General features: G+C 40.7%; 1 protein-coding gene across 2 annotated transcripts in view; it reads right to left on the reverse strand.

The window, feature by feature from the left end:
• Nucleotides 1–9,259: 9,259 nt before the first annotated feature.
• Nucleotides 9,260–26,299, reverse strand: part of hivep3a (HIVEP zinc finger 3a) — a 37,334-nt gene continuing 20,294 nt past the window's right edge. For both annotated transcript variants that reach the window (XM_067611571.1, XM_067611572.1), the window contains exons 2-7: nt 19,645–23,901; nt 19,022–19,200; nt 15,192–15,361; nt 15,017–15,091; nt 13,026–13,627; nt 9,260–10,208 (exon numbers count right to left, since the gene is read on the reverse strand). In XM_067611571.1, coding sequence (XP_067467672.1) covers nt 9,666–10,208; nt 13,026–13,627; nt 15,017–15,091; nt 15,192–15,361; nt 19,022–19,200; nt 19,645–23,514 — 5,439 coding nt within the window. In that variant the 5' untranslated portion in view covers nt 23,515–23,901 and the 3' untranslated portion in view covers nt 9,260–9,665. The remainder of the gene's footprint in view (nt 10,209–13,025; nt 13,628–15,016; nt 15,092–15,191; nt 15,362–19,021; nt 19,201–19,644; nt 23,902–26,299) is intronic.

The raw sequence follows: 26,299 nt of genomic DNA on the forward strand, positions 1-26,299 counted from the left end.
TATGTATGTATCAGTGGTGGCTGGTGACTCAAAAAATTGGGGAGGACAGGAGGAAAACCAACATGGAATCTTGCAACAAACCGCATCAAACTATATCATTGTCCCACCTGATGAAATCAGAGGGGTGGGGGGCAATTTTATATGCCAAAAAAACTATTTGCTTTCAAAAACAAAAACCCCTGAATGGTGAAAAGGCTGCTTATTTAAAGACATTTAGCATATACATATTGTTTCTAAACAAAGAAGTGCTCATTTTAGCTGTGCAGTGGTTCAGAATGTGTCATTTAACCAACAAAGTGAAATTCAAATTTATACTATTGTTCTATTGTAACAACAGATTTATGTTCTCATCAAAAACAGACAACATATCACATGATTTACACGTGTTTCCTATGTATTTTCATAGTATACAGAAATATATAAAGTACCACAAAACAGGTACAGATCAGTGCTGAATACTAGAAAGATTGAACACTAAAAACATTCACAGATCTTAAAGTGTAGGTTCACATCAGAAAGTATTAATGCATGTATCACATACATGACTTACACACTCTTATCTATATGCACGACATATAAAATATAGTCTACAAAGCTGACATGTTAACACTTGTTATTCTGGTTACTAAGCTTATTACTCAATATACGACTCAGCTTTAAAAACAAACAGAGGAAATTGTCACAAGCAGCCAGACCTCCTCCACACTCATTCACTAAACACATAACATCAACAGCTGACTGAACAACCACTCAATTAAAAACGGGATTAATTTCAAATGCATGAGTGACTTCAGACAGTTCACTGTAACTTCAACAAGCAAACTACCTACAGCACATTATATGATCTCTGTTGCATTCTTGTTATGGAGATAAATTCACACAACAGCAACAGAGACATTTAACCATCAGAGATGATATTACCGACCAAAGAGACAGAGAGAGAGAAGATGTATCTGACTCACGTTATCTGACGTCTTCTTTCTTTCATGGAGATGAAGTATCCATAACGTCCATTTGTAGCTGTTGGTCACCTTATTTGTTAGTTCACAGAACTTTGTGGCTGCTGCTTAACCAGTCTGATAACATTAGCAACAATGACAAACACGCTAACTCTCCTGGTTGTTTCTCTGGTTGCTTATCTCTCCGGCCTCCTAGGTGACGTTACGCCGCTGCTGCGCCGCACAGTCTAGATCCATTCTCCTGTTAGCTTAACAACAGTCCTTAATAGTCCTTCAGGCTGCAACAACAAGCTAACTGTTGCGTTGGCTAACACAAGGAGCTATCTACTGCTCGTTATCTACTGCTGCTACTCTGCCTTACGGTGGAGAGAATTGAAGATGAAATCTGGAAACTATCATTGGACCAACGTGATGTCAATATTGTATTCTGGTTGTTGATTGGTTAGGGAGGACGTCCTCACTTGCAGCGTCATTTTACGTGTCTTGGCCAATTATAGATTAGCATGAAAAAAAATGAAGTACATTAAATCGATGTAAGAGATCCCGCCCTGAGGAGGACAGCAGGAGCCCGTCCTCCTCATAGGTCCTCCTCTGCCCCCACTCCCCCCCCACTGCCCCCCACCACCACTTCACACACGCTGCTCTTTCTCGTCCTGCCCCGCAGGTGTCGCTCTTGAAGCATTTTAACCAGAATTTCAATGATGGATTTTTTTCTAAAGAAGAGAGAAAAAATATTTTATAAATAATACTGAGATTTGGTAATGGTTTATTTCAACCAAATGTTCTTTTTTATATTTTGATCTCCTCTTACCTCTCAAAAAATAGAGGAGGAGCAACCTCCTCTGCCTCTATGGACCGGCCTCCACTGGTATGCAAGTATGTATGTGGGTTTGTCCTTCACAGACCTCAAGAACCGTTCATCCGATCTACCTCATACCTGGTGGGTAGATTGCTGGGGAAACGGGGAAGTGCAATGTCGATGTGTGAAGTTGTTTGGATGAGCAGTTCTCAAGGAATATATAAAAATGCCTCATAATTTAGGTTGATAATGTTGATTTGCTTATTCTTCTGCCCGTGGAGTCAACAAGCAGAAATACAGACAGTGCCACTCTGCCATTGCAACCCTCATTGTGGTCAGAGATGGTGTAGTGATGAGAACTACCATAGAGAATGAATTGAAAAAGTTTAGAGCTGTATTCCCGTTTCTCACACGTGGGAATTTTGTATGTATTTTCAAGACATAGTGCAGGATGTCTCAGGTATGTTTTGAACAGGCACTACAGTTCATCTGATCAACTTCGGCTCAACTCAAAATTGTAGTCTCCAGATATTCTGCATGTGAGGCTTTTAGGGAACATGGGTAAATTATAGCGTCTATTGATAGCCTGTGTGTGAGGTTTTTAGGGAGCATCGGTAAATGGTAGCGTCTAGCGATAGTCTGCATGAGAGGTGTTTAGGGGACAGCCACTGTTCTCTCTAGGTAAGGTACTGATAAATCGGCCTGTTCCAAACAGGCATGTTTTGAATGGGCACTGCACTAGTAATATAAATAAGGAGTTTTTTGAACTGTAAATCATGCAATGATGTTCCAGTACAGACCCAGATTAAAAATGCAGACCTGTAAATGTGCATATATATCACCTTTAACTTAGTTTAACCTTAACCTTCCTCTCCATCGTTAATAAACATGCACCTTTTAAAAAAAAATTTGAATAAAAAATAGACTAAGCCTTTGGTTTTCCCATGACGTATCAGCTCTCTTTAAGGAAAAGAATGAGGGGATCAAATTCTTTGGACGCCATTTAGATGTCTAAGAAACAAGTATACAGCAGCAGTTAGGGCTGCCAAGTCAACATACTATTTGGACTTAATTACAAACTCCTATTTGGACCTGGCCAAATTCTGAAAAGCAGTCAAAAAGAACTAAGCCACTACTCCTCTTCCCCCAAGTCTCAAATTTGATGATTGTTTAGTGTCAGGACTGAATGATGTCTGTTCAGCTTTTAATAAACATTTTGCTGCTACTGCCCACTTATTTGAGGATAGACCTATAGGGACCCCTTCCACAATTAATGATTGTGTGTATACAGTTATCCTAGAGTCCAAGTTCTCCATTCAGCCTTTCCCTGTTGATCTTGTTCTGAAAGTACTGCAGGCCATCAATATCAAGAACTCAGATGGTGAGGATAATTCGGATCCTTTCTTCTTCAGATTATCTGTACCTCTTATTAAGGTACACATCACATATATAATCAACCTTTCTATCTCATCAGGCATAGTTCCCAGGGTTTGGAAATCCGGCCATGTGGTCCCGAAGCACAAAGGTGGAGATGGTAACAATCTAATTGTCCTGTCTTTCAAAAATCCTGGAATCATTAGTGAATAACCCGCTGAAATCATCCACATCAATCTGGTTTTAGAACTTATAACAGCACCACTTCAGCTCTCACACTAGTATTAAATGATTAGATCACTGTTTTAGACTGCAGGAAACATTGTGTCACTATATTTATAGATTTAGCGAAAGCATTTGATACAGGTAACGATTCTCTACTTATAGAAAGACTGTTCATTACTGGCTTTGATCGGGATGCTTGCAGCTGGTTTCGGAATTACTTACGTGACAGATGTCAGTGTGTGAGGATGTTGTGACCCAGTCTGGATTCCTGCCAATTACAGCAGGCATCCCGCAGGGATCCATTCTGGGCCCTTTCCTGTTCAGCATTTATGTCAATGACATTGTCTCTTCCCTGCATGGTTGCCAAATTCATCTTTATGTGGACGATACTACTTTGTACTGTATTGCTGATTCTGTTCAATTAGCTATCGAGAAACTGCAACTCTCCTTTCATGCATTGCAACATGCTCTTACTAATCTTAAACTGAACGAAACTTAAACAAATAAAACAAAATGAATGGTTTTCTCATGATCCAAAAACATAGACTACTGTAATCTGCATATCTCTACTGTCAATGGTTCGAATATTGAAAGGGTCACAGTATACAAGTATCTTGGCATCTGACTCGATGACAAATTTGCATTTGAATACCACATCATAAACCTTGTTGGCAAATTACGGCAACAGATTTTTATACAGGAATAAAACCTGCTTTCTGTTGATTTGTTGGAAGAAGATTGTTGAATCAACTTGCCTATCAGTTCTGGATTATGAGGATGTAATTTACAGACATGCTGCTGCCTCCACACTAAGGCTCTTAGATTCTGTTTACCACTCAGTGCTGAGCTTTATTATTGGTGACATCTACAATACTCACCACTGTATCTTCTGCTATAAGGTCAGATGGTCTTCTCTGACTGAGTGACACAATAATCATTGGTATCTCTATATCTATAAAGCCCTGGTCAGAAAATTACCATCATACATGCCATCTATGTTGCATTGGAACCCTGGTTCACTTTTAACTCACTCCAGTGACTGGCTGGTTCTTCAGGTATCTCGTGCCAGGACTGATTTGGAAGGACTGCTTTTAGTATTAGTGCAGCAGACTCATGGAATCTCTTGCAACGTGACCTAAAACTGAATACTCTCATACCTCTTGGACACTTAAGGAATGTACTTAATAACCGTCCATTACCAGCCTGATTTTGTTTGTTGATTTGTATGGTTGTATCTCCCATGATAAATATTTTAACTGATTTTGTTTGTTGATTTGTATGGTTGTATCTCCCATGGTAAATATTTTAACTGATTTTGTTTGTTGATTTTGTATGCTTGTATTTCCCATGGTGTAATAAAATAAAGGTAGAAAGAAAGAAAGAAAGAAGTAAAGAAAGCTTTAAGGTTAAACTAATTCTAACTAACTCATTCCACCCTCTCTGACATTGCATTTTCACAATTTGAACCAGCTGATACAGGATATATTCTATAAACTATGGGACTGCCATAGTAACAGACATTTATTATAAAGAACAACAAAGTTCAAAGCTGATAAATGTATCAAAACAGGAGATACATATGTGACCCAATGCACTCTTAAACTGTGTATCGATAAAAAGACATCAGAAAAAAAAATCAAAAATTAAGGGATGAGTTCATAAATTAAAAGAAACTGGACAGTCCTCTTTTAGAAGGAGACGTCTATCTGTATTTATATCTATCGTACGAGCTTTAACACGCCCATGACCTTCAGCTGACTCACATCATGTTCAAATGGCAAATGGGGGTTTAACATTGTTATTTGCAAATGAAACCTGCCGGAGACCATGAAGTGAAAATTAGGCCTCATTTAGTTTTTTATTATTTCACCATATTTTGAAGACATTTTGGAATAATTAGAAAAAGTGAGAAAATCTTTAGAGACTCTTGTTTATCAATGTATTTTTACTTTGTAAAATGCCTGCTGAACCTCCAGTTTAAAAAAGGTAATATCTATGAGAATTTTAAATATTTCAACTGTGAAACTTAACTAAATTATGGTGTGTGCTTTTCTTTTTATTATATCATATGTGTTTGCCATATTTGAGCCAGTTTACTATTCGTTATTACTAACATGACAACAACAAGGTCAAGTGTAAGCAAATGGGATATGTTCACATATTCTGGTCTTTAATTCTCTTAGTATTGCAGACATAAAAGAAGGGGGTATTTGTTGCTGATAAAATACTGTGTTGCCATAGGTCTGTCGGGTCATTCTGTTTATATAACCTCCTTCTGCACTTTCAATATGACAGGAATCCCCTAGTCGCCGATGTTTTTGTTTTTGATGTTTCATTTTGCTCACAGAGGAAGAAATCCCCGTCTCATTGTTTGGATCTTTTCTTCTAACCTTATCACTCTTCCTTTGGAAATAAGCCTTAATATTCAGTTGATATTTTTGTTGTAATCATATTATCACTGTGTAAACAGCAAACCATTTCAGGGGTTTTGTTTTGGTTTTTTTTGGCTTTTGCTATCTCTGTTGCTCTGTTGCTCCTACATATTCATTCAACCTTTCCCACTAACACTTGATTGTAGATTGCAGAAAAATGGAGGAATAATCACACATGTAGGAATAAAAGCACAATATTTTCTTTTGCCACACTTCAGTTGTCCATGGTTTCTATCACTTTGCAGTTTAAACAAGAAAATATACAATAAAATTCCCCCTTTTCCCCCCATTCCCAGTGTAGACTAACAGGGAGTTCATCCTTATATTTGTACTTGTATTCCTGCTGTATGTGTGTCATCTCTTGGACAGTTTTTTACAGCAGAAGGGTTCAGAATACTGTGATGTCATCCTTTTTAGCATCCAGGCAGCAGTAACCATAAGTGGCTTTCTCCTGCCACCCAGTGGTTACATGTGACATCTTCAGTGCTGGGAAACAAAGACGAGCTGCCTTAATGACCATATCAGCTCAGAGAAGAAATGGAAAGACTAATGTCAAATACAGAATACAGAAGGAAAAAAACAACAAAAACAAGGCAGGCCATTAAACAGATTTCATATAAGATCAGTGCTTTCATTCTGAGAAGTGGTATTTCATCTCATCAAATGCAACCTTACCATAGCCACAGGGTGGTGCCACATCCATCGGCACAATATCTGCAGGTTTCAGAAAAACAAAAATTCACTTTTCTATAATCTTTTGTCTCCCTGGAATTGAATTCAGTTTTAAGGAAAAGTATTGTCACTATTACTGTACCATACTATTGACCCTGTAACATTGGACATGCATTTAGAAGACCACACAGGTGTGTTGCTCTTTAATGGGTCAGTACAACCAAATTACAAAAAACAAACATTTTTCTCACTTACCCCTCATGGGATTAAGACAAGCAGATAGATTTGGTTTTATTTGCCCTCATTTTAAGATATCTACCATCACTAATACAGTGGATCAGGATACTATAGTGAATGGAATTTTGTGGTACACACAGCATTGAAAAAATACATTTGAAAAATTCAACAACATCTCTTTTCATAATCTGTCTCCTCATTACTCTGCATACTCCACATCCAAGTGTGAAAAGTTTTCATAGGGACTATTTCTTCGGTTGAAAGTGTTCTGTGGATTATTCACTGTAAGCAGTTGGTCTCACCAAGCAAGTTCAATTTACTCAGGCGCTCTGTGGGGTGTCTAGCTTCACTAAACCCTAGCATCCATGATGCTGGATAACTGGTCTCACTAAACTCTTTACTGGCTGGCCAGATGAAACTGACCAATCAGTTAACTAAACTCCAAGCATGGCTCAAGTACATAAAGACCTGGATGACCTGCAATTTTCTGCTGCTAAACTCAGACAAAACTGAAGTTATCATGCTTGGCCCTAAACACCTTAGAAACACATTATCTAATGACATAGCTACTCTGGATGGCATTGCCTTGGCCTCCAGCACCACCGTAAGGAATCTGGGAGCTATCTTTGATAAGGATATGTCCTTTAACTCCCACATAAAACAAATTCCAAGGACTGCCTTTTTTCACCTACGTCACGTTTCAAAAATAAGGGCATATCCTGCCTCAAAAAGATGCAAAAAAAACTAGTCCACACATTTGTTACTTCTAGGCTGGATTACTGCAATTCCTTATTATCAGGCTACCCTAACAAGTCTCTAAAGACTCTCCAGCTGGTCCAGGATGCAGCTGCACATGTTCTGACAAAAACTAGAAAAAGAGACCATATTTCTCCCATTTTAGCTTCGTTGCACTGGCAAGCTGTAAAATCCAGAATAGAATTTAAAATTCTCCCCCTCACCTACAAAGCTCTTAATGGTCAGGCTCCATCATATCTTAAAGAGCTCATAGTACTGTATTATCCCACTAGAACACTGCGCTCCCAGAATACAGGCTTACTTGTGGTTCCTAGAATCTCTACATAGAATGGGAGGCAGAGCCTTCAGCTATCAGGCTCCTCTCCTGTGGAACCATCTTCCAGTTTCGGTCTGGGAGGCAGATACCTTATCTATGCTTAAGAGTATGCTTAAAACTTTCCTTTTTGATAAAGCTGATAGTTAGGACCAGCCTGGGCTTGTGTTGGACCAGTCCCTAGTTATGCTGCTATAGACCTAGACTGCCGGGGGACTTCCCTCTCCTCCTACTCTCCATTTGTAGGAATTCATGTCCCATTAATGCATGTTACTAACTTGGCATCCTCTCTCTCCTGTAGTTTTGTGCTTTCTTGTCTCATGGGTATTTCTGTCTCCGGAGCTGTAGAATCTGGATCTGTGGTTGTGGGCTGCCTGCTGCCCCCGTGGTCCTGCTCGACACTCGCTGCTACTATCATTATTATTAGTCATGTTTTTTATTATTGTTGTTGTTGCTGTCCATCTCTTACTCTCTCAACCCAACTGATCAAGGCAGATGGACGCCCACCCAGAGCCTGGTTCTGCTCTTCCTATTGAAGGGGAGTTTTTCCTTGCCACTGTCGCCAAGTGCTTGCTCATGGGGGAATGTTGGGTCTCTGTAAATGAAAGAGTACGGTCTAAACCTTGTGATTTGGTGCTATATAAATAGTAAAAAAAATAATGATGTTGTTGAATTTCATAAGTAATTTGTAATTTGCCAATGCTTTGAGCACCGTAAAGGAAATGCCATTCATCTTTGTTACATTTTGTTAGAGACTGAAATCTCAGAAAACATGAGCATGTAAACCCAAAATTACCTCCATAGTTAGACAGAACTATGTGTATTATATATATATATAAATATATATATGTGTGTGTGTGTGTGTGTGTGTATTTGTATTTATCTTGTAATTTGGATGACCTGACCTTTTCACTACAAATTACTAGCAGCATTCCTGCTAGCATGTCTACTACTTTACATTCAAACTACTTTACATTCCTGAACATTTCTTCAGCATGCTGTTGTGTTTAAATGCAGTTTTCCTACCTTCAGACAGCCCCTGGATTCCATTCATGTCCTTAAATTCTGAAAATGTATCAGTAATTGTAACTCAAAAACCACAAGCATACCACAGTTTTAATATAAATCTGTAAAAATGAGAAGTTTAATGGTAAACATGAAAATGACAGAGTGATTGTATCATTTATAAAAGCAACAACACAAAAATACATGTATCTGTTTATGCAAAAAATTGTACCGTAGCTACCATGTACGTGAAACAGGTTTCCTCTGGGTATCAAATCATTTGTCAGTGCACTTGGAACGTCTTGATCTGAAGCTTCTCTTTCTAAAGATGTTAGAAAAGGAGGTGATCGTAACCCTGCTTCTTCAAACACAAACAAAGACAACAACAACAACAAATAAAAAAAACTGAGAAATAATAATAATCACAGCCTTTAAGAATGACATTTCAAACCACAATCTTGACATAAAATTGCACTTCAAAATACTGTTCGGGATGAATAAATATTTGTAGTACCTTTCTATATCCATTTTGGTAATACAGTACATTAACACAGCAATAGTATATTATAGCTGTCAAAGGGGTTAATAGGGAAAAGATGAACTGATTAAAACTTTTCTATTTTCATTCCAGCTGCTTTTGCATATAGTACAGAATTGCATAATAGCACATAAATAACTGAACACCGATGACATCAAACAAGAGGGTAAAAAAAGATTTACAAAACATACTGCATATCTAACATATTGTCTATATATTATTCATATAATTACATAATAGCGTCATTCAGAAGCGGTGCTCAAGTGCTCTTGCCTTTTGTCCTCGGTTTCTAAACCAGAGTGTTTTCTCTCTGGTTTGTAGTCTTTTGCACTGTCCCTTCAGACTCTCCCTCCTATCAGAGTTGTGTCTGGGAGGAAGGAGCCTTTTTTTGGCCTTGGGTGGTCTCGGGGTAAACACACCTCTCTGTAACATGTGCATCTGTGCTCACCTCCGGAGGTCTCGTCTCTGCTCCGGGACTCAACGGCTTTCGGACGCCAAAGCATCCTTGGGCCTTCCTGTGTGTGTCTGAACGGCTACTCCTGGACATTTCCCCTGATGCACCGGGGTCCTGTGGGCTGGCTCGGCTGCTGGGCGACGTCTCTTTGAGAGTATCCTGTCGATGCAGCAGAGAAAACCTTCCTTTGGGAGCTTCACTTAGTCTCCAAGATGTCCCTGCCACTGTGGTGTTAACTGTGGCTGCTGTGGGGCTGCACACCAGTGTGTACAGAGGGAGGGGCGACCTGGGCTGAATCATGTGAATCCCCCCAATGGGTATTAGAAGGCTCGGGGCCCTGCTCGGCTGCTGGGAGTGAAGAGGGAGGTGACTCAGGACGTTGTGGGCTCCCCGAGGCCTAGTGGGATGTGGGGTGATGTGGGTGAGACCAACCTCATCCACAGACTACAACAAGACAAGATAAAATGAAACTTGAATAGTCCTGCTGGGATAAAGTAATAGGATACAGTAAAGACATAACAACTTTTAAAAGCCAAGCACTGGGAGGTGCTGTGAATGAGCAACCAGCAATGAAAGAAAAAAAAGTAAATGGGATCAAATATCAAGAATATCTGAAATGCTGATGTGTTAATCTTTTACCACATGTTTCTGTTAGGTCTCAGCTAGTGGTGGCCTTTGTTGTGCAACTGTGACATTGTGTAAACAGCTGCAGCTGACAGAGACGTAGGATTGGGTTGAACGTCACACAGGTCACGGACAGAGGTCCAGAGAGCTCATACATGACTTCTTTTAAAGCTAGAACTTTTACTAAACCACTGGTGACTCTGGTCACAAGTAGCAAATATAGGATAATGGTAAATTGTATTTCCTGTCATTTCCCATTCAGTCAATTACTACGGAGAGCATCCTAACATGTCCTGAAAATCTTGTTTGTTCTGACCTCCAGTGGTTTAACTTCTCACCTTGCTACAGTGATGTAGAAGTATATGGTAATCAGAGTTTAAACAGGTTTAAAACATTCAACCAGAGAGGGCAGTGAAACACTACTTTTCAGCCTGGTGTTAATTATTCTTTAAAGACATCATTATTAGGCAACCTGCATGAGAGAAAGTGGAATGGGACCACAAGCAGGAAACAACAAACATGCCTCCGGTTGAAGTATTGTGAATGAATCCAAATGTCTGGCCTTCCCCGCACTTGCAGACTTACTGAATTAATGGGAGCTTTCCCAGGAAGTCTGTGAGTGCAGAGGACTGTCAAAGAGAGTTTACTTACTGTAAACAGGTTTTGCTCGTAAGATGAATCATACCTCATATTAATACGGATGTCACAACATAAAGAAAGGAATGATGATAAAAGCAGAAAAATTTGTTATGTTTTGTTAAGTTATGTACAATTCATAGGCTATAATCCAAAAGTATGATAATATATTTTTATTAGAATCTGCAGAGTCAGGAAAAGTTTGATGTTCATTCCACAAACACAAAAAGGGACCACCTCTTATGTGACGAATCTCAGTTCAGGATTTCATTTGAATGGTAATTGTGCGTCCAAGCGGAACAATGTGATATGTAGAGTTCCCCAAGGCTCAATCCTGGGTCCTCTTTTATTTAACATTTACATGCTTACATTAGGCCAAATTATACAAACCGATAACATCAACATTTGGATTCAGCCTGTGTTTTTACTTCTTTGTGTTAAAACCATTCAAATGTTTATCTGTGATATGCTCAAGTGCAGTTTAACAATGGCAAAAGAGAAGGGACAAAGTAGCAATATAGTTTGCTACGTTAGCTAACGCTAGACAACATAAGTTACAACATAAGTACTGTAAGACTGTATAAGGAAAGCTAAGGGTGCATTTTATTGCTTATTAATTAACTTTTCATTTCTCAGAGGAAGAATGTGTTATTTCTCCTTTCAAAAGTAATATAGCCTCTCTAATGATAATACGTGATAATTCCAATATTCCTTGAATATTTTAAAGCATAAATGTGTGAATAATATATATATATATATATATATATATATGTACACACATATATATATATATATATATGTACACATATATATACACACATGTGTGTGTGTGTGTGTGTGTGTATGTATGCACGTATGTATGTATGTATGTATGTATGTATGTATATATATATATATATAATACCTATAATATAATACCTATCTTATATAAAAATATTTTTATAAGTATACTTAGATCCTTAGATTTGGTTATTAAAAGATTATGGCATTTTACAGTACTTTTAAACTACCTCAAACAATTTATTAGTCAAGCTCTAGTATAAGTTGAATTATGAGAATGGTGTGCTGAAACACAATAAAATGAATTAAATTTGTGAAAATATGTGTGTTAAAGAAATATATATAAGAAAGGATATAAAGAAAGTCAAGTATGGAGGTTTTTTAATGTATGCATGATGCATATGTATGCATCAAATATTTTGGTGGATAAAAATTACTCAACTTATAAATATATACTCAGTTTACAGATGTAGCTAACATGTGAACAGAAATGTCTGTGTGCAGATGCGGAAAACAACCCCGTGGAGAATGTGAATCAGTGTCTTCTCCTATGAGACCTATATTGGTGTGAGGAGGAAGTGGTGAGGTTACACCATAACATAACGACGAGTTTGGAGTAGACATGTTTTTTATTTTATTGGAGCAAACTGAGATATTCACCCATGTTGTTTTCATCGTCGACATGTGGTTCCAATCTTTGGTATTTAACGATCGGCCTGGTTCTCATTTTATCAGCGGCTGCCCAGGGAAAACATGTTGTGTCTATTTGGGAACTCTCCCGCATTATTTTAAGGCTCGGAGCTGCAGGCTTGGTTTGACTGATATAAAACAAGAGAGTTGCCTTTCCTTCCTTTTCCAATAAATGTGCAACTTTAAAATAACCTCATATGTACCAGCCTATCTATATTTGTTCTAGATGTTGACTTACTGGGATTTGACTGAGCCACACAAGATTAGCTTTGTGAGCCAAAAGCTGATTTATTTAAAACTGTAGGCTAAACAAACAGAGATGGATCAAGTCACAGGTGAGTGAAGACTGTGGTTTGAACAAAGCCCACATTTTCACCAGCATTAATTATACCCATGACAAAAACACAGCACCATGACAGAGTTAGACTAAAATACATGCAGAAAACAATGACTGAGTTGCGTTATAAGTGGAAAACTAATCAAAATGCTGTAAACAGATGTTATGTCACTGTGTTTTTTTAAGTGACTTACCAGTCGTGCTGTAGATGGTCGGTCCCTTGGGTAAAGACAACGCTGAACAGAGGTGTCTGCCAGGGAGCCTGGAGGCCCTGAGGTCCCCGCTCCATGAGACTGGACTATTACAGGAGAAAGGCCTCTGACAGGGGAGGCTGGTCTCACTGGGGAGGTGGAGACATGACAACTGGATGGGGAGAGGGAGGAAGGGGGAGCAGGGGAGTGGCGAGGCCTGGGCGATGGGCTACGGGGTGGAGATGGCTCCCTCTGTGGAATCAGGGATGCAGTACTTGGAGAGGGAGAGCCTCCAGAGGATGCTGACGCGTCGAGGCGTCTGCGGGCGAACAGGGCCCTCCTGGTGCTGGCCGAGCTCTTCTTGGTAAAATCCTTGGGATTAAGTGTGAGGGATCGGCTGAGTTCAGGCTCCATCAGCTGGCCTCCTGGATGAGGTTTCTTGCTATCAGGGGAGGCAGTGTGAGAGCTTTCAGCAGCTGTGGAGCAGTTGTCTTCATCACAATCTTTGTCCTTAATGTTATCATCCTCATCTCCACCTTTTCCCAGATTGGAGTACTGATCATCTTTTTGTTCATCTGGGTGAACTGAATGATCTTCACAGACTCCTAGGATAGGACAAAAAATTCAAAAGAGATTACTATTTTTTACTTTCCATCAGCCCTCTTTCTTACCGAAACACCATTCTAGAGTTACAATCAATTATTGGGGTAATAGTTGCCAATGTCACCTATTGTACATACAAGAGGTGTTTCGGAGGAAACTGTGCTGTTCAGATGCATTTCTAATATTCAGGTAAAAACTTTTAGCACCATTTTATTTTCAATGAAATTCCAATTCCATGGCCAAGTTGGCACTGGAAATAAAACTTTGCAGGTATTAGTGGCCTGTGTTGCAACAGATCATTAAAAAAATAAGTAGCAGAGATTTTTTTCCCATTGGTATTACATGTATTAGCCTCACCCATGTTGCATATCTACTCCCACATATCTTACATCTCGTACGCCCGAGATCTTGATACGCCGATAACCAATGTTTACACTTCTCTTCAAAGAAATGTGAAATGTCAAACAAAGTGACGAAGAATGTGAGTCAATAGAATGAGAGACCTGGTTTAATCTTTTAATCAATCAATCAATACTTGAAGTGTTAATGAGAACGGGTGGGTAGGCCAGGTTACAGCACTGAGGGTAATTGTGAGCAGCCACCAATAAAAAGGACTGTTATTGGTCTTCCAACTAATGAATGAAATTAAGTCTTAATTTATCTCCTTTGTAGAAGGCATTACACATTAAGTGAAATTGTTCCTGGAAAATGCATACTTAACTAAAATCACAGAAGTCAGCCCTTTCTGTGGTAAAAAAAAATACTTTTCTTTATTATCAAAAACAGAAAATGAGGTCTTTGGAGAAACATGAGAAGCCTCTTTGCTTCCAAGCCTCTCAGGCAGGCCAGTGTATGGGTTTGATTGACAGCTGATCTGGGAGGTACATTGAGACACAATGTAAACAAACTTGCAATGCTAAATGAAGCTTACAGGCCAAGGACAAAGCTTTTTCTTAGCAGTGGGACTTCAGAACAATGATATCAATTGGCATTCAAACTGACCAATCAGGACATTTGCAAGTACATTTTTAAACTTTTCAAGGTGCTACAGTTGACTAGCTAAACAGCTCTGTAGCCTGCAAACATTTTTCTACAACTGAGTGCAACACAAGTCAATGCTTATGGATGAGGTGATACTAGCCTAAAAGCTAATGTGGGTGCTAATGTAAATCAGTGCCAAAGAAGAGAGCAGAGGACATGTAAGTTACAAAGCAGATCTGTAGCAAAAACAATGGCAGTTTCAGTTGAATTTAAACATTCAGTGACCATGTTTTATTAATATTCTTAGCAATAAAAAAGAGAAATGGCAGAAAATACTTTTTATTGGTACATTCAATCCAAAAATATTAGCAACCCCATATAAACAGATAAAAATAAACAACACAGCATACCTTCATCTGTGTCATCTGGGTAACAACAGGTTTCTTTTCCATGTGCCTTAGATCTCAGGTGTTCAGTGAGGCTCCCTATAAAAACAAGAGAAGATGAGCTCATATAAGCTGCACAGTGAACATAAATGTCACAAATTCTGAAACAAACTAAATAAAATTCATTGTCTTTCCTCACCTTTGGCTTTGAAAGCAGCATTACAGTGTTTGCAGTTGTATAATGAGGATTCTGTGATGCGATGGGTGCACTTTTCCAGCACACTAGTATTCTTGCAATGAAATCCACACTCCTTACACTGGCACTTCCCTCCAGCTCCATCATGCACGATGCCATACTTCTCATTAGGTCTGTAGGTATGAAAAAAACAAGAGTTTTCAGTTTCGTCCTCAGAGAGTTTCCCTGTCACTTGTCTATTGATGCTGCTCCTCTCAGAATAATAGTCGCAATCAATAAGAGTGTAAGTGGAGCTGACAGACAGGCTGTGGGCCCTTTAGCACCTGTAAGCAGCTTTTTAGTGCCTGTATTTATCCAGCATAAGTACGCTATCTGTTTGGCCTTTACTGTACATTGAGCTCTCACTGTGGCAGCTGGGCCGGGGGTCCACGCCTCCGTGTATACTGAGGGTCCCTCAGCGAAGCACCCACTTCAGCTTCAACAGGGCGGCTTTCATAAGCCAAAACCAGAACCCCACCTCTGTGCCTTTTAACCAGGGTGTGATTTGCCGGGGGGAATGGTGGGGTTCCCCCCCCCCTTCACCTCCCTCTGGTCTATATATCCCTGCCTCTGCTGAGTTATTTTTATCCTCAGTGGGGACAAAAATGTATCCCCCTCATAGTCATTTATGCTGCTTCACCATTAACCATATAAAATATCTAAAATAAAAACAGGCTATTTCAAAAAAATCGAAGTGTTCTCTGCAACCTGAGAACAGTCATTAGTGCAAACAACATTAAAATCAGAAATGGACTTTCACTGTAAGTGCTCGTGTGACAGTGCAGATGACACTGCGTCTGGGCTACATGATGATGCAATAAATGGACCAGGGGTCGCCTCCTTCCTGGCATTTGCAGAGATGTGGGTCAAAACAACGTGCTGTGGACGACCCTTCTACAGGAAAGCATAAAAAGAAGACAAAAGTTCATCATCAAAGCAGACTGTTTTCTTCATCTGACAAGTAGGCATGTACTGTAGCCTATTTATTTTTATGATGACAGCACATTGTGTTATTGCATGTTGTGATTATTTTCTATTCAATACTGAAGTTCGCTATGAAGAGGTGAATTAAAAAGTGACAAGAATGGCATTAAGCGTATTGGCACGTCTGGCTGAGTGGAGTTATCCACAGCACTGAAAGGCGTGTTGGGGGATTTAATTCTGGCATGTTTTGTTTTATTGTATATGATCACATCTCCTACATGTGCGGGTGAGGAAAGGACAAGACGTGAACTTCATCACATCGCTGAGAGTAAAAATATTGCAATACTTGATGAGCTACATTTTAAAAAATGAATGAAAACATTCCTGGACAAATGCAGCGGTCAAGGTCAAGTTTCGTAATTGTTTTATTAAATTCATTATTATTTTATAAATGTTACTGTAACAGCTGCAAGAAATAGCCTAATATGCTTCATAGTCTAGATAGGCCCACTTTAGTTCTGATTTATTTTCATGAATAAAAACATTTCATAAACATCCTCCCCTCTGATTTTTTTCACAAATCACACCCTGCTTATAACCCCATCACATCTCACACCACCACTGAGTCCAACCAAGGGGGAGCCTACGATGTGGCCCAAAGTACGGGGTTTGCTGCAACCAGCCAATAAAAACAGCGCAGAGAGGGAGGGAACCCCTGGCCCAGACCAGCTGCTGCTCCAAATAAGCATGAAAAAACACAGAAAATGAAAACACATTCCTATGATAAACAATCCTTCTGATTATAATCTGCTGTTTTTTCTTCTATTTTCACTACAGGCTTCACGGCTGGATAAACTCAGCAGGTAGAACGGTGGCTTTTACAGTCTTGAAAAACTTTCAAGTTAATGAAAGAGAAACACTTTGCCGTCATGCCCGTGCACTGTACTCCTATATTATAAAGCAGGTACAGTATATACATAGTCTTTTCATGCAAGGACCATTTACACCCAAGATTAGAGTTTAAGTACCCTCGCCTTCTCCCCCATGCCAACAACAAAAAAATGTCAGCATCCGACTACCTTACTGCCTCACTTTAGTCTTTTTTGTCCCTCAGACAGACTGAACAGACGGAGAAGGAGAAAGCGAGCAGGCGTGAGGATGACTCACTCTTTTAGGAAGGCTGTGATGAGCGTCAACATGAGTCACAACAGGGATTTGTTCACAGACACACTCCCGAACCAAAAAGAGACACACAGATGGCACCTCTCTGCACTCCCCTGCATCGCATCGCTGCAGTGTTTATTTCTGATGGGTATCAAAAGTACTGAGCATGTCTGCTTTAACCTCGACGCAAAATAATCTGAGGAGTGTGTTTGCTTTAATTAAGACAAATTCCTGACAGAAGTGTGTCCAAACAAATTCACACCTTACATGTTTGCTTACTGCATTTCACTGACTTTCAGTAAAACGTGAAAGACTGTTGTGTCACTAAAAGGAAAAAGAATCACATTTTTTAAAATAACTAACAGGTCAGGGTTAATACATGGCAATGTGTCCTGAAATACAAGGCTGGGACAAAACGAACATAAAGCAGAGTGGTATTTTCTCCACAGAGGCCAATATTTTCTATATCGAGATACCTTAGGGTGTTATTGCACTAATGCCATTGCTCACCAAAGGATAACAAGGTAGCATGTGTTCAATTTATAAACCATTTGTCAAAGTTGTTCATAGTTAGTTTTAACACATTGTGAGGTCCATGTCAGTGACAGTTAACAACAGGTAATACAGCATTAAACACATGTTTTGTTTCTATGGTTATTCGCATTTGTATGTATCATTTGATATGCTGTATTGCACACTGATTTAGAACAGTGGTTAAACTGTAGGTTGGATCTTTGTTTTAGGTGTCCTCTTATACACCTGCTAGCCAATCAGAAATTAGTATTTTCCGTGACAATAACGTAAGAAAAAAGTTATTACAACAACACTTTCTGTAATTTTACAGTAAGAGTGTAAGTAACAGTGTTCATTGAATTACATTGAATTGAATTAATAATAGTGGGATCCGGGAGTTTGAGGTTACTACATAGAACCCGTAGCCTAAAAAGTCTAATAGCCTAATAAACTTCTGTTGAACCTCCCAGTGCTGTTGGGATGCATTCTAACCATTTTTATGCCTTTGATTATTTATAAAAAAGAAATTAAACTCACTGTATTAACCTACCTGGGCAATATTCAATTAATAATAAAAGGACATTACATGCCTGCCAAACTAATAATACATTACATTAAAATTAAGTATAATGTAATTTATAAATATAAATTACACACACACACACACACACACACACACATATATATATATATATATATATATATATATATGTATAGTAAAATATGTGTTCTCTCAGCATATTTTTAGACCCCAGCACTTTTCGTTTTATACATTTGTAATTTTTGTGCCCAATTCCATTCCATATGGCAGCCTCCCTTTTATGCCTCAAGTACATGTACCTAGATTTTCTCTGTAGTCCTTTGGTGTTAGTGTGAGAGACTGAAACATGCTGCCTCTACATGTGAATGGCTGTGATGGTTGGTATAAATGAATCTCTGCAGGGGCAGAGGAAGCTAGGTAGTTTCCTGGCTTCATCCCTTCAACAGACGGACTCTGTTGGTGCAGACAGCCTACCCTTGGCCTCTCCAACATGGTGGACAGACATCAGTTTCCACAACATACCACGGTATGTGACGCAATCCTCCAACACTGTAAGCAATGACTAACATTCAATTTAACACTGATGTTATTAGCTAATGTTCTTATGCATCTTACACAGTGCTGAGCTGTCATTAGTTCATACTGTACTCACTCTTTCTCGGAAATCCAAACTTCAGGAGGTTGTTTATTTCTGGAGCATGACTGGACTTCCTCCCCCTCCTTCCTCTTCTCTTCCTCGTTCTCTTTTCTGTTTGACCTGATGTCATCTGCTGACTGTTGTCCCTTCCTTGTTCCCTCATGGTCTCCGCAGTGCGACTGGCTGTTGTAGACCTACACTCGAAAGAGACATGGGCAAATTCACCAACTGCTCCAGCATGCCCAGGGAGACAAAAATTGGGAATTCTCATTGAACGTTGTGTATCATAGCATTTGTGAAAGCACATATATTTTTTCCCTCAGCGTGTCATCATTGCAAAGAGGCTTGCTATGCTAACTTACCAAGAACCCTAAATCAATCCTGTATATGTGTAACAGAATTCCTTTACTGGAGTTAAACACAGTGACAGTGTGGGCACCAACCATCTAGTTTCACATGTGACTCACACTCTTTAATGGAATGTCATCTACCCTCTCTCTGTCCTGTAAGTTCTACATTTTGATTGGTCTAATAAATGTGAAAATGCCAGACAATCTCTCATGGTGGTCATTTTTTACATACAGTGCTCTGTTATAGATTTATAGACAATTGTAATCAGTGGTTAGTGTTGTAATTACCTCAGTGGAGCCTGGTCTTGTGTCGTCCTCTTGCTCCATTGACTCTGTCGTCCTGACTGACATGGGAGATATGGTGTAGATGGAGGGACTGAGTCTCTGCTTACAGTGCAGCAGAGAGAGAGCTGTCTTGCTGGAGAGGCCAGGTGGGTTGGGGTCATAGCCGCTAGTGGACCACGATGAATACACTGAAGGCTTCTCCTCATCCAGAGTAGAGGGGTTTGGTTTAATGTAGTTCAAATAGCACCAGCTATTACAGGTGCTGGACAGGAGACTTGGGAATGAAGGTCCAACATGTGTGACCGGAGAACAAACACTGGGTTGACACGACTGATCCTCCCTTTTGACTTCCTGATTGCATGTATCCACTGATGACTTGTCTGAACAATTCACCTCCCTCTCCTCTGCTTCTTTTACTCGTTTCTGTTGCTGTTGTGATTCAGGAGGCAGCTCTATACTGTTTGAAGGGGAAAGCATGCGCTTGTTACTCCCTGAGCCTGATAACCTCAGGCCATCCTCAGACCACAATTGTAGGTCTGGACTTGTGTTCCTATGGTTTCTGTATTCAGCTGTTGGGATGCATATATTGTGTGAAACAGCATCAATCGCCTCCTGCGGCCTGGGTGAGGTGGACTGAGACAATGTGGTGTATATGGCACTTGCTGGGGTGAGGGTGTCTGTTTGGAGACGCACTGCTACTGCTGGAGATGTGACTGGCCTCAGTAATTCCAGACTGGAGGTGATGTGAGGGACAGAGTGTTGGATGTGGGAATGACTTACTCGAACCTCTGAATAATCATCATGTCGTAAGGGAATCTCTAGCTTCAGCCCTGTAGACATGGGGAGGTAGTGAGCTCTGGCTGCCCCTGAAGGTCCATGTGTAGGATAGGGCTGTGGTGCTTGAGGAGGGGGCTGCCCTGTATGGATGTTTGAGGCCTCCTCTTTTAGAGGATCTACAGGTGGGCCATGAGTAAGGGAGAGTTCAGTGCTCCCTGCTAACTGAATATTTTGACTGAGTTTCCACTGAGAGAAGATCTCTTTGCATTGTGATCTTACTGGATTACGCAAGACTGTGTCACCTGATGAAGGAGAAGCAGGGGACCTACTGCAGTATGCAGAAGTCGGGCTTGTTTGAGAAGATGTGCTGGGGCTAATATGATCAGGACTACGGCTTGGAATAGCACACTGCTCCTCCTCCTCCTCATCTGGATCTCTGATAGCAGTGTGTCTCATAAGGAGACATTTTCTTCTCTCCCTCCAACCAACTGCAGAGCGCTCAGGGGACAGACAACTATAGTCAAAGGACTTACTCCGGGTCTCAGCCATTAGGACACTTGGCTGTGGGTCATGTGGTGCCTGCTCAGATGCTGAGCGCCTCATCTCTCTGTGCTGATGCACCCCAGGCACTGTCAACATGTGAGGAGCTCTTGATCTCCTCAGTGGTGTCGATATTGCTATTTCCATGTCTGGTCTATTTGATTCTTCAAAGGATGTGGAACGACTGGATGCATAAGATGCACTACTGTCCTGACTAGGGCTGCGGGGCAGGGATATAGAGTCAAAACTGGATTCCCCTGAGGACTGGGCCACCTCAGCTAGACGTAACCGCTTCTTCTTTGGAGGAAGCTTTTCAATAGGGAGTTGGGCCAGGGAGGGGCTTCTCTGTGGCCACTGAAATTCTTCAGGTTTCTCTGAATGTTTTGCTGTAGAGGACGGCTCTAATGAGGTCATACTGCTCATGTTAGAGTCCTCTGTCACCAGTATTTCTGGAACCTGCACATTGTGTTGGCGGACCAGTTTACGGGATGTTAGTTTTGTTGACTGTTGTTGGAGTTGTTTCTGAGGCACCAGTTGATATTCTTCATGAGGCGGAGAGTTTTTTGTTGCCTCAGTGCCTTGATTCTCATTGCACAAAGAATCTTGTTTTTCAAATGAACTAGTATGTTGAATTACTGAACAGGTTTGCAGTGTAGGTCTTCTGGGACCCTCATAAGCTATAGTACTCTCATCTTTACATTGTCCTGACAAGAGGGCAGGAGAGGGCAAAGATGGAGAGGAGGGGTCATCAAATTCAAAACTCTCCTCTTTCCTTCTCTTGCGCATTGCTGAAGATCCTGCTCTGACTGCATGGTTAATTAGCTGTGAGCACTCCATTTGACTAATTACCACCTCACTTCTGGGATGATGTGGTAAGCAAAGGCTTTGCTTGTGTTTCTTATAGCCTATCCAATCTTTGCATCCGGTGCCACAGGCTTCACACTCATATGGCTGCGGTTGTCTTTGCTTGTGGTCAGGCACAGTGGTTATGCTGTCAGGATAAAATGAATGAGAACCCTCATGTTCCTCTTTTGTAAGTTCGGCACCAAGGGGAATTTCAATAGCTGGCTGCCGTCTTAACATCCCATAACGACGGGATGCCCGCGAAGGCTGCTGTTCGTCAAAGGACTGACTTAGGCGGAATTTACTAGGGCCACCACTGGAGGCGTCAAATGAACTGGCTGCAGATGGCATTGAGTGACTTCTCACCAGAGGGGCGGTAGATGTTTGCCCAGCTGGCTGCTCCACATTTAGAGATGGATGATGAAATTTTTCACATGGAACTCCCATGGTGATGGACCCACTGTTTTTATATCCCAGATCTCCAGCTTTAGGGCTATGAATAAGTGGTTCCTTCATAGATAAACTCTTTTGAGAATCTGAACTATTCTTTCTGGAGAGTGAGAATCTCCTTGGTTTTACACTGTCAATTTTACTGGTGTCCACCACTGCTTCATTAATGGTGATGAGTTTGGTGATATGGTCAATGACCTGCTTCTTGGGCACCGTGAATGGGATGTTTTTGTCCTCCTGATCAGAGGGTTGCTGGTTATGAGGACGAGACATTCTCTGTAGATGTCCGAGACGTCCGTATTTGCCGAGTATGATCTCTGCATAGCTTTTGGCACTTGTGTTCGGGGGGCTGTCCTGTGACTGCTCTGTACTTTCAGAGCGAGAGAAATAACCGGATTCTGTACTGCCTTTACTCCCTAAAATTAGAGATGAGGACTTTTCATCAGAAGCATCTTGAGGAACATTTTTTCCTCTACTTAAACGCAGGGCCAGTCTCTTTTTTACTGCGTAAGAGTCATCATTTCCTCCAGTGCAATCTTTGGCCCTGTCTGTTTCATGACTCTTGATTGAGGCTACACTGCCTTGTTTTTCTGTATTGGAAGATGCTGATGATAACTGTCTTGTTTCATCCTCTGACTCAGTGACTTGCTCCTCTAAAGATCTCGGCTCCCCAAGTGCCAGACCAGCCTTCACCCTGTGGGTGTGCGATTTGCGGTGTTTGTAGAGGTTACTCTTGGTCTTAAAAGAGAAGCCACATGGGGCGCAGGGGTAGGGTCTCTCACCTGTGTGGGAGCGAATATGTTTCTGTAGGACACTAGGCTTTGCACATGCACGGCCACAGTAAGTACAGACATATTTGCCTGGTCTCTGAGGCTTACGCTCACGTTTCTGTTTTGGAGTACCCTCCTGGGTTTCAGGTGTAGACTGTGTGGGGCCACCTGCTGACAAAGGTGGGACTCCTGGTGACAAACTAGAAACTGTGGTTGATTTTGCTGTTGTTGTTGTCTCATGTTTGTGTTCCAGCGCCGTATCTGAGTCAATGCTCTGCCGCTGGTGCCTGAGACGTTTACGTTCAGGATGCTGTCTTCTAGACTGTTTGGGCTGCTGTGGTGTGCCATGGGGCTTTGGGGAGCCAGTTTGCTGTTGCTGACGCTGCTGGGAGGGAGACTTAGGCTGGGGGCCTTGTTGAGGAGACGCTGGTTGACAATGTTCTTGATCTCCGGACTGCTCCCCAGTCGTCAGGCAACTATGCAAGGCCTCCATAAAATGGAAGGACAGCCTCAGGTAGACACGTGGGATGCGTCTGCCTGTGCCAGGCTACAGAGTTCAAGCCAAATCATTAACTGGGTAATGGGTTCAATGTGAGTGAATTCTATCAAATTGTATCCACTTAGGTTTACTGTCAGGCTTCATAATTTTACTTGTTTTACCTAAATTTTATTGCTTGACAGCAGGACATTGCCATCAATTGTAGAACGGCGGCATCAAAAAATGAAGCTGTGATATGTTGTGTGCTGTAGAGGATGTCCTCCGCCATGCTGACCTAAAGTATCCCATCCTGAAGCACTCAGCCAGTCTTGCTGCCACACACTCTGATGCTCAGTTGACTCAGCTGAATATATGATTCTTCTGTCTTCTCAACATGAAGATCTGTGAAGACAAACAACTCATTATATAGAATAGTGCCTACAATTCAACTGTGAGACACAGATAGCCCTCTGACCCTCCGCTCGCCAAATATGGATATTTATGTTTCGTGTGTTATATAATCACTGTATGTGTCAACATCCAGCTTACACTTTCCCCCGGCTGCTGAATACTTTTAAATTAGAATGCTTTATGTAACATTTTTTTTGTCTAAAAATACATCAGCATGGGGCAAGTAAAAAATGATGATCCTGCTAACATTCCATAAGAGAGGCAATATGTCCGATGACTGTGACAGGAATATTCCAACAACAGCATCATTTGAAACTGTCAAGTTCTTCAATGATTTCTAATCAACCGTGCATTACTTATTTCAAAACTGTGTACCACAATGTCTTCCTTGTCAGACAGCACCACTTACATATCTCACCCACTCTCATAAAAATGAGCCAAATTTTCTTGTTGCTGAGACAGAGCAAAAAATGATGCTCCATGAAGAGTTTGTCATTTTCAGATAGAAATACCATCCAATCCTCTCGGTTGAGGAGGGATTTACATCAATCAACAGGAAATAAAAATGACATCAGTGATATTATTATTTCCTCCTTACTCTTTAAAATCTGTTGTAATAATCTGTTGAAATTGCTTTGCTTGAGGTTTCCTTTGCATAATTGATTACAGTGGGATTAACTAATGGGCTTTGGCATGTGAACCTGGTGGGCAGAGTGTCTGAACATGCTCTAATTGACGCTGCATATTTGACATGTTGTGTTGTCTGATATCAGACCTCATTTCCTTCACAATGATGATCATCAGACAGTACTTGTACAGATCTGATTAACTGTGATTTTAGATACTTAAAAAGCCCCAGCCAAATGAAGGCAAGGGATGGCTGTTAGCTGTTAGTGCATACACAAGGTGACTCAGTGGAGATACTGAAGAAAACTGAATGTTTTTTGTGCCAGCATACTGAAACAGTAAACAAGGCATCCCACGCACTGACCAGCTGGTTTCTACACCCACATTCTGGTGGAAGACGGCAAAGCTGCTGGACAATATCCAAATTACAGATAACAGGTTGATAACCATCTTTGATATAACTTGTGGGAACAGTATGCATGCCAATATCGAATGACTATGAATCCAACATTTCTTTCTTTTATAACAGAAAACAGGCATAATTTACAGGCATATCATTTTTGTAGTCTGCAGACCATTCAGATGTTACAGGCCTAAATGTCTTGCAGTGAGACCAGTAAGTGCTAAATGTAGGTCAGACAGGTAGTAAAATCTGGACAAAGAGATTTGGAAGGAAAGTCAGACTCTGTCATCTTACTGAAAATAACGCCTTAGAGCTCAGACTGTGAAACGTTCAGAGGAGCCACATACTCTGCATGAGGGTGACAATGACTGGGGTCAAATAAATTCAGACTGAACACTTACTGTAAGTACTAAATCATATCATTAAAACCATGCATCTGTTCATTTACACTCGCATGTGTCACACTTTCCAGTGCTAACTAAAGATTGTTCATTTGCACCTCTCATAGTGCAAATGAACCTATCAGGCAGTTTTTTTTTTTTTCTTCAATCCTTCTCTCCACATGGATCCTGTTTTCCCCCTGTCCTTGGCTCTCAGCCTCTGTGATTCTCTCTGGGTGAAGCGTTGCGAGGCTCTGCTAGAAAACACACGTCTAGGTGTAATGTTCTCAGCAGTAAAGTCGGACAGCTGTTTGCTTGTGCAAATAAATACACATTTGGTAATTGCGCACAAGTTTGCTTCTATAGCAACAATGCATTAAAAATCAATAAATCTCCCCTCAACCGCTGACTTAAATAGTTTTCAAAAAACACTGGCAGCAGACATTTTGACACATGTAAGTCATTTTCTGCTGTTTGTCTAAAGGTTACAGTGTGAACATATACAGTGTGGGCATACTGTTACAATCTGCAGCGTGCGCTCAAAATCTGCAGGTACTAAAACACACACACACACACACACACACACAAAAACACCTCAAGTTAAATAAAAAAAACAACTCTCTTTTATAAATCTGTGAAATACTGTGTACATTCACACACACACACACACACACACACACACACACACACACACACACACACAGATAAAAAGAATATTGTATAAATGGCTTTTTAAAAATCTTGTCAATTTCCTCTTCTCACACTAATGGGCACCCAGCGGTGGTTCCTATGGTAACGGCCCTAAACCATGTGGTAGCAGATGGAAGGAGAGCTGGAGGGCTAAATTTATCTTCCAGCATCCTTAGCGACTACAGAGAGAGGGAGAGAGCGAGGCGGCGAAGGTGCCTCCCTCCTAGAAGCTACAGCTTTTTGGAAAGAGAACGGTGGTACACATCTCAAAAGAAAATCAATACTTTGG

The sequence above is a fragment of the Thunnus thynnus genome, chromosome 15 (assembly GCF_963924715.1).
Source record: "Thunnus thynnus chromosome 15, fThuThy2.1, whole genome shotgun sequence".
NCBI classification, from domain to species: Eukaryota; Metazoa; Chordata; class Actinopteri; order Scombriformes; family Scombridae; genus Thunnus; species Thunnus thynnus.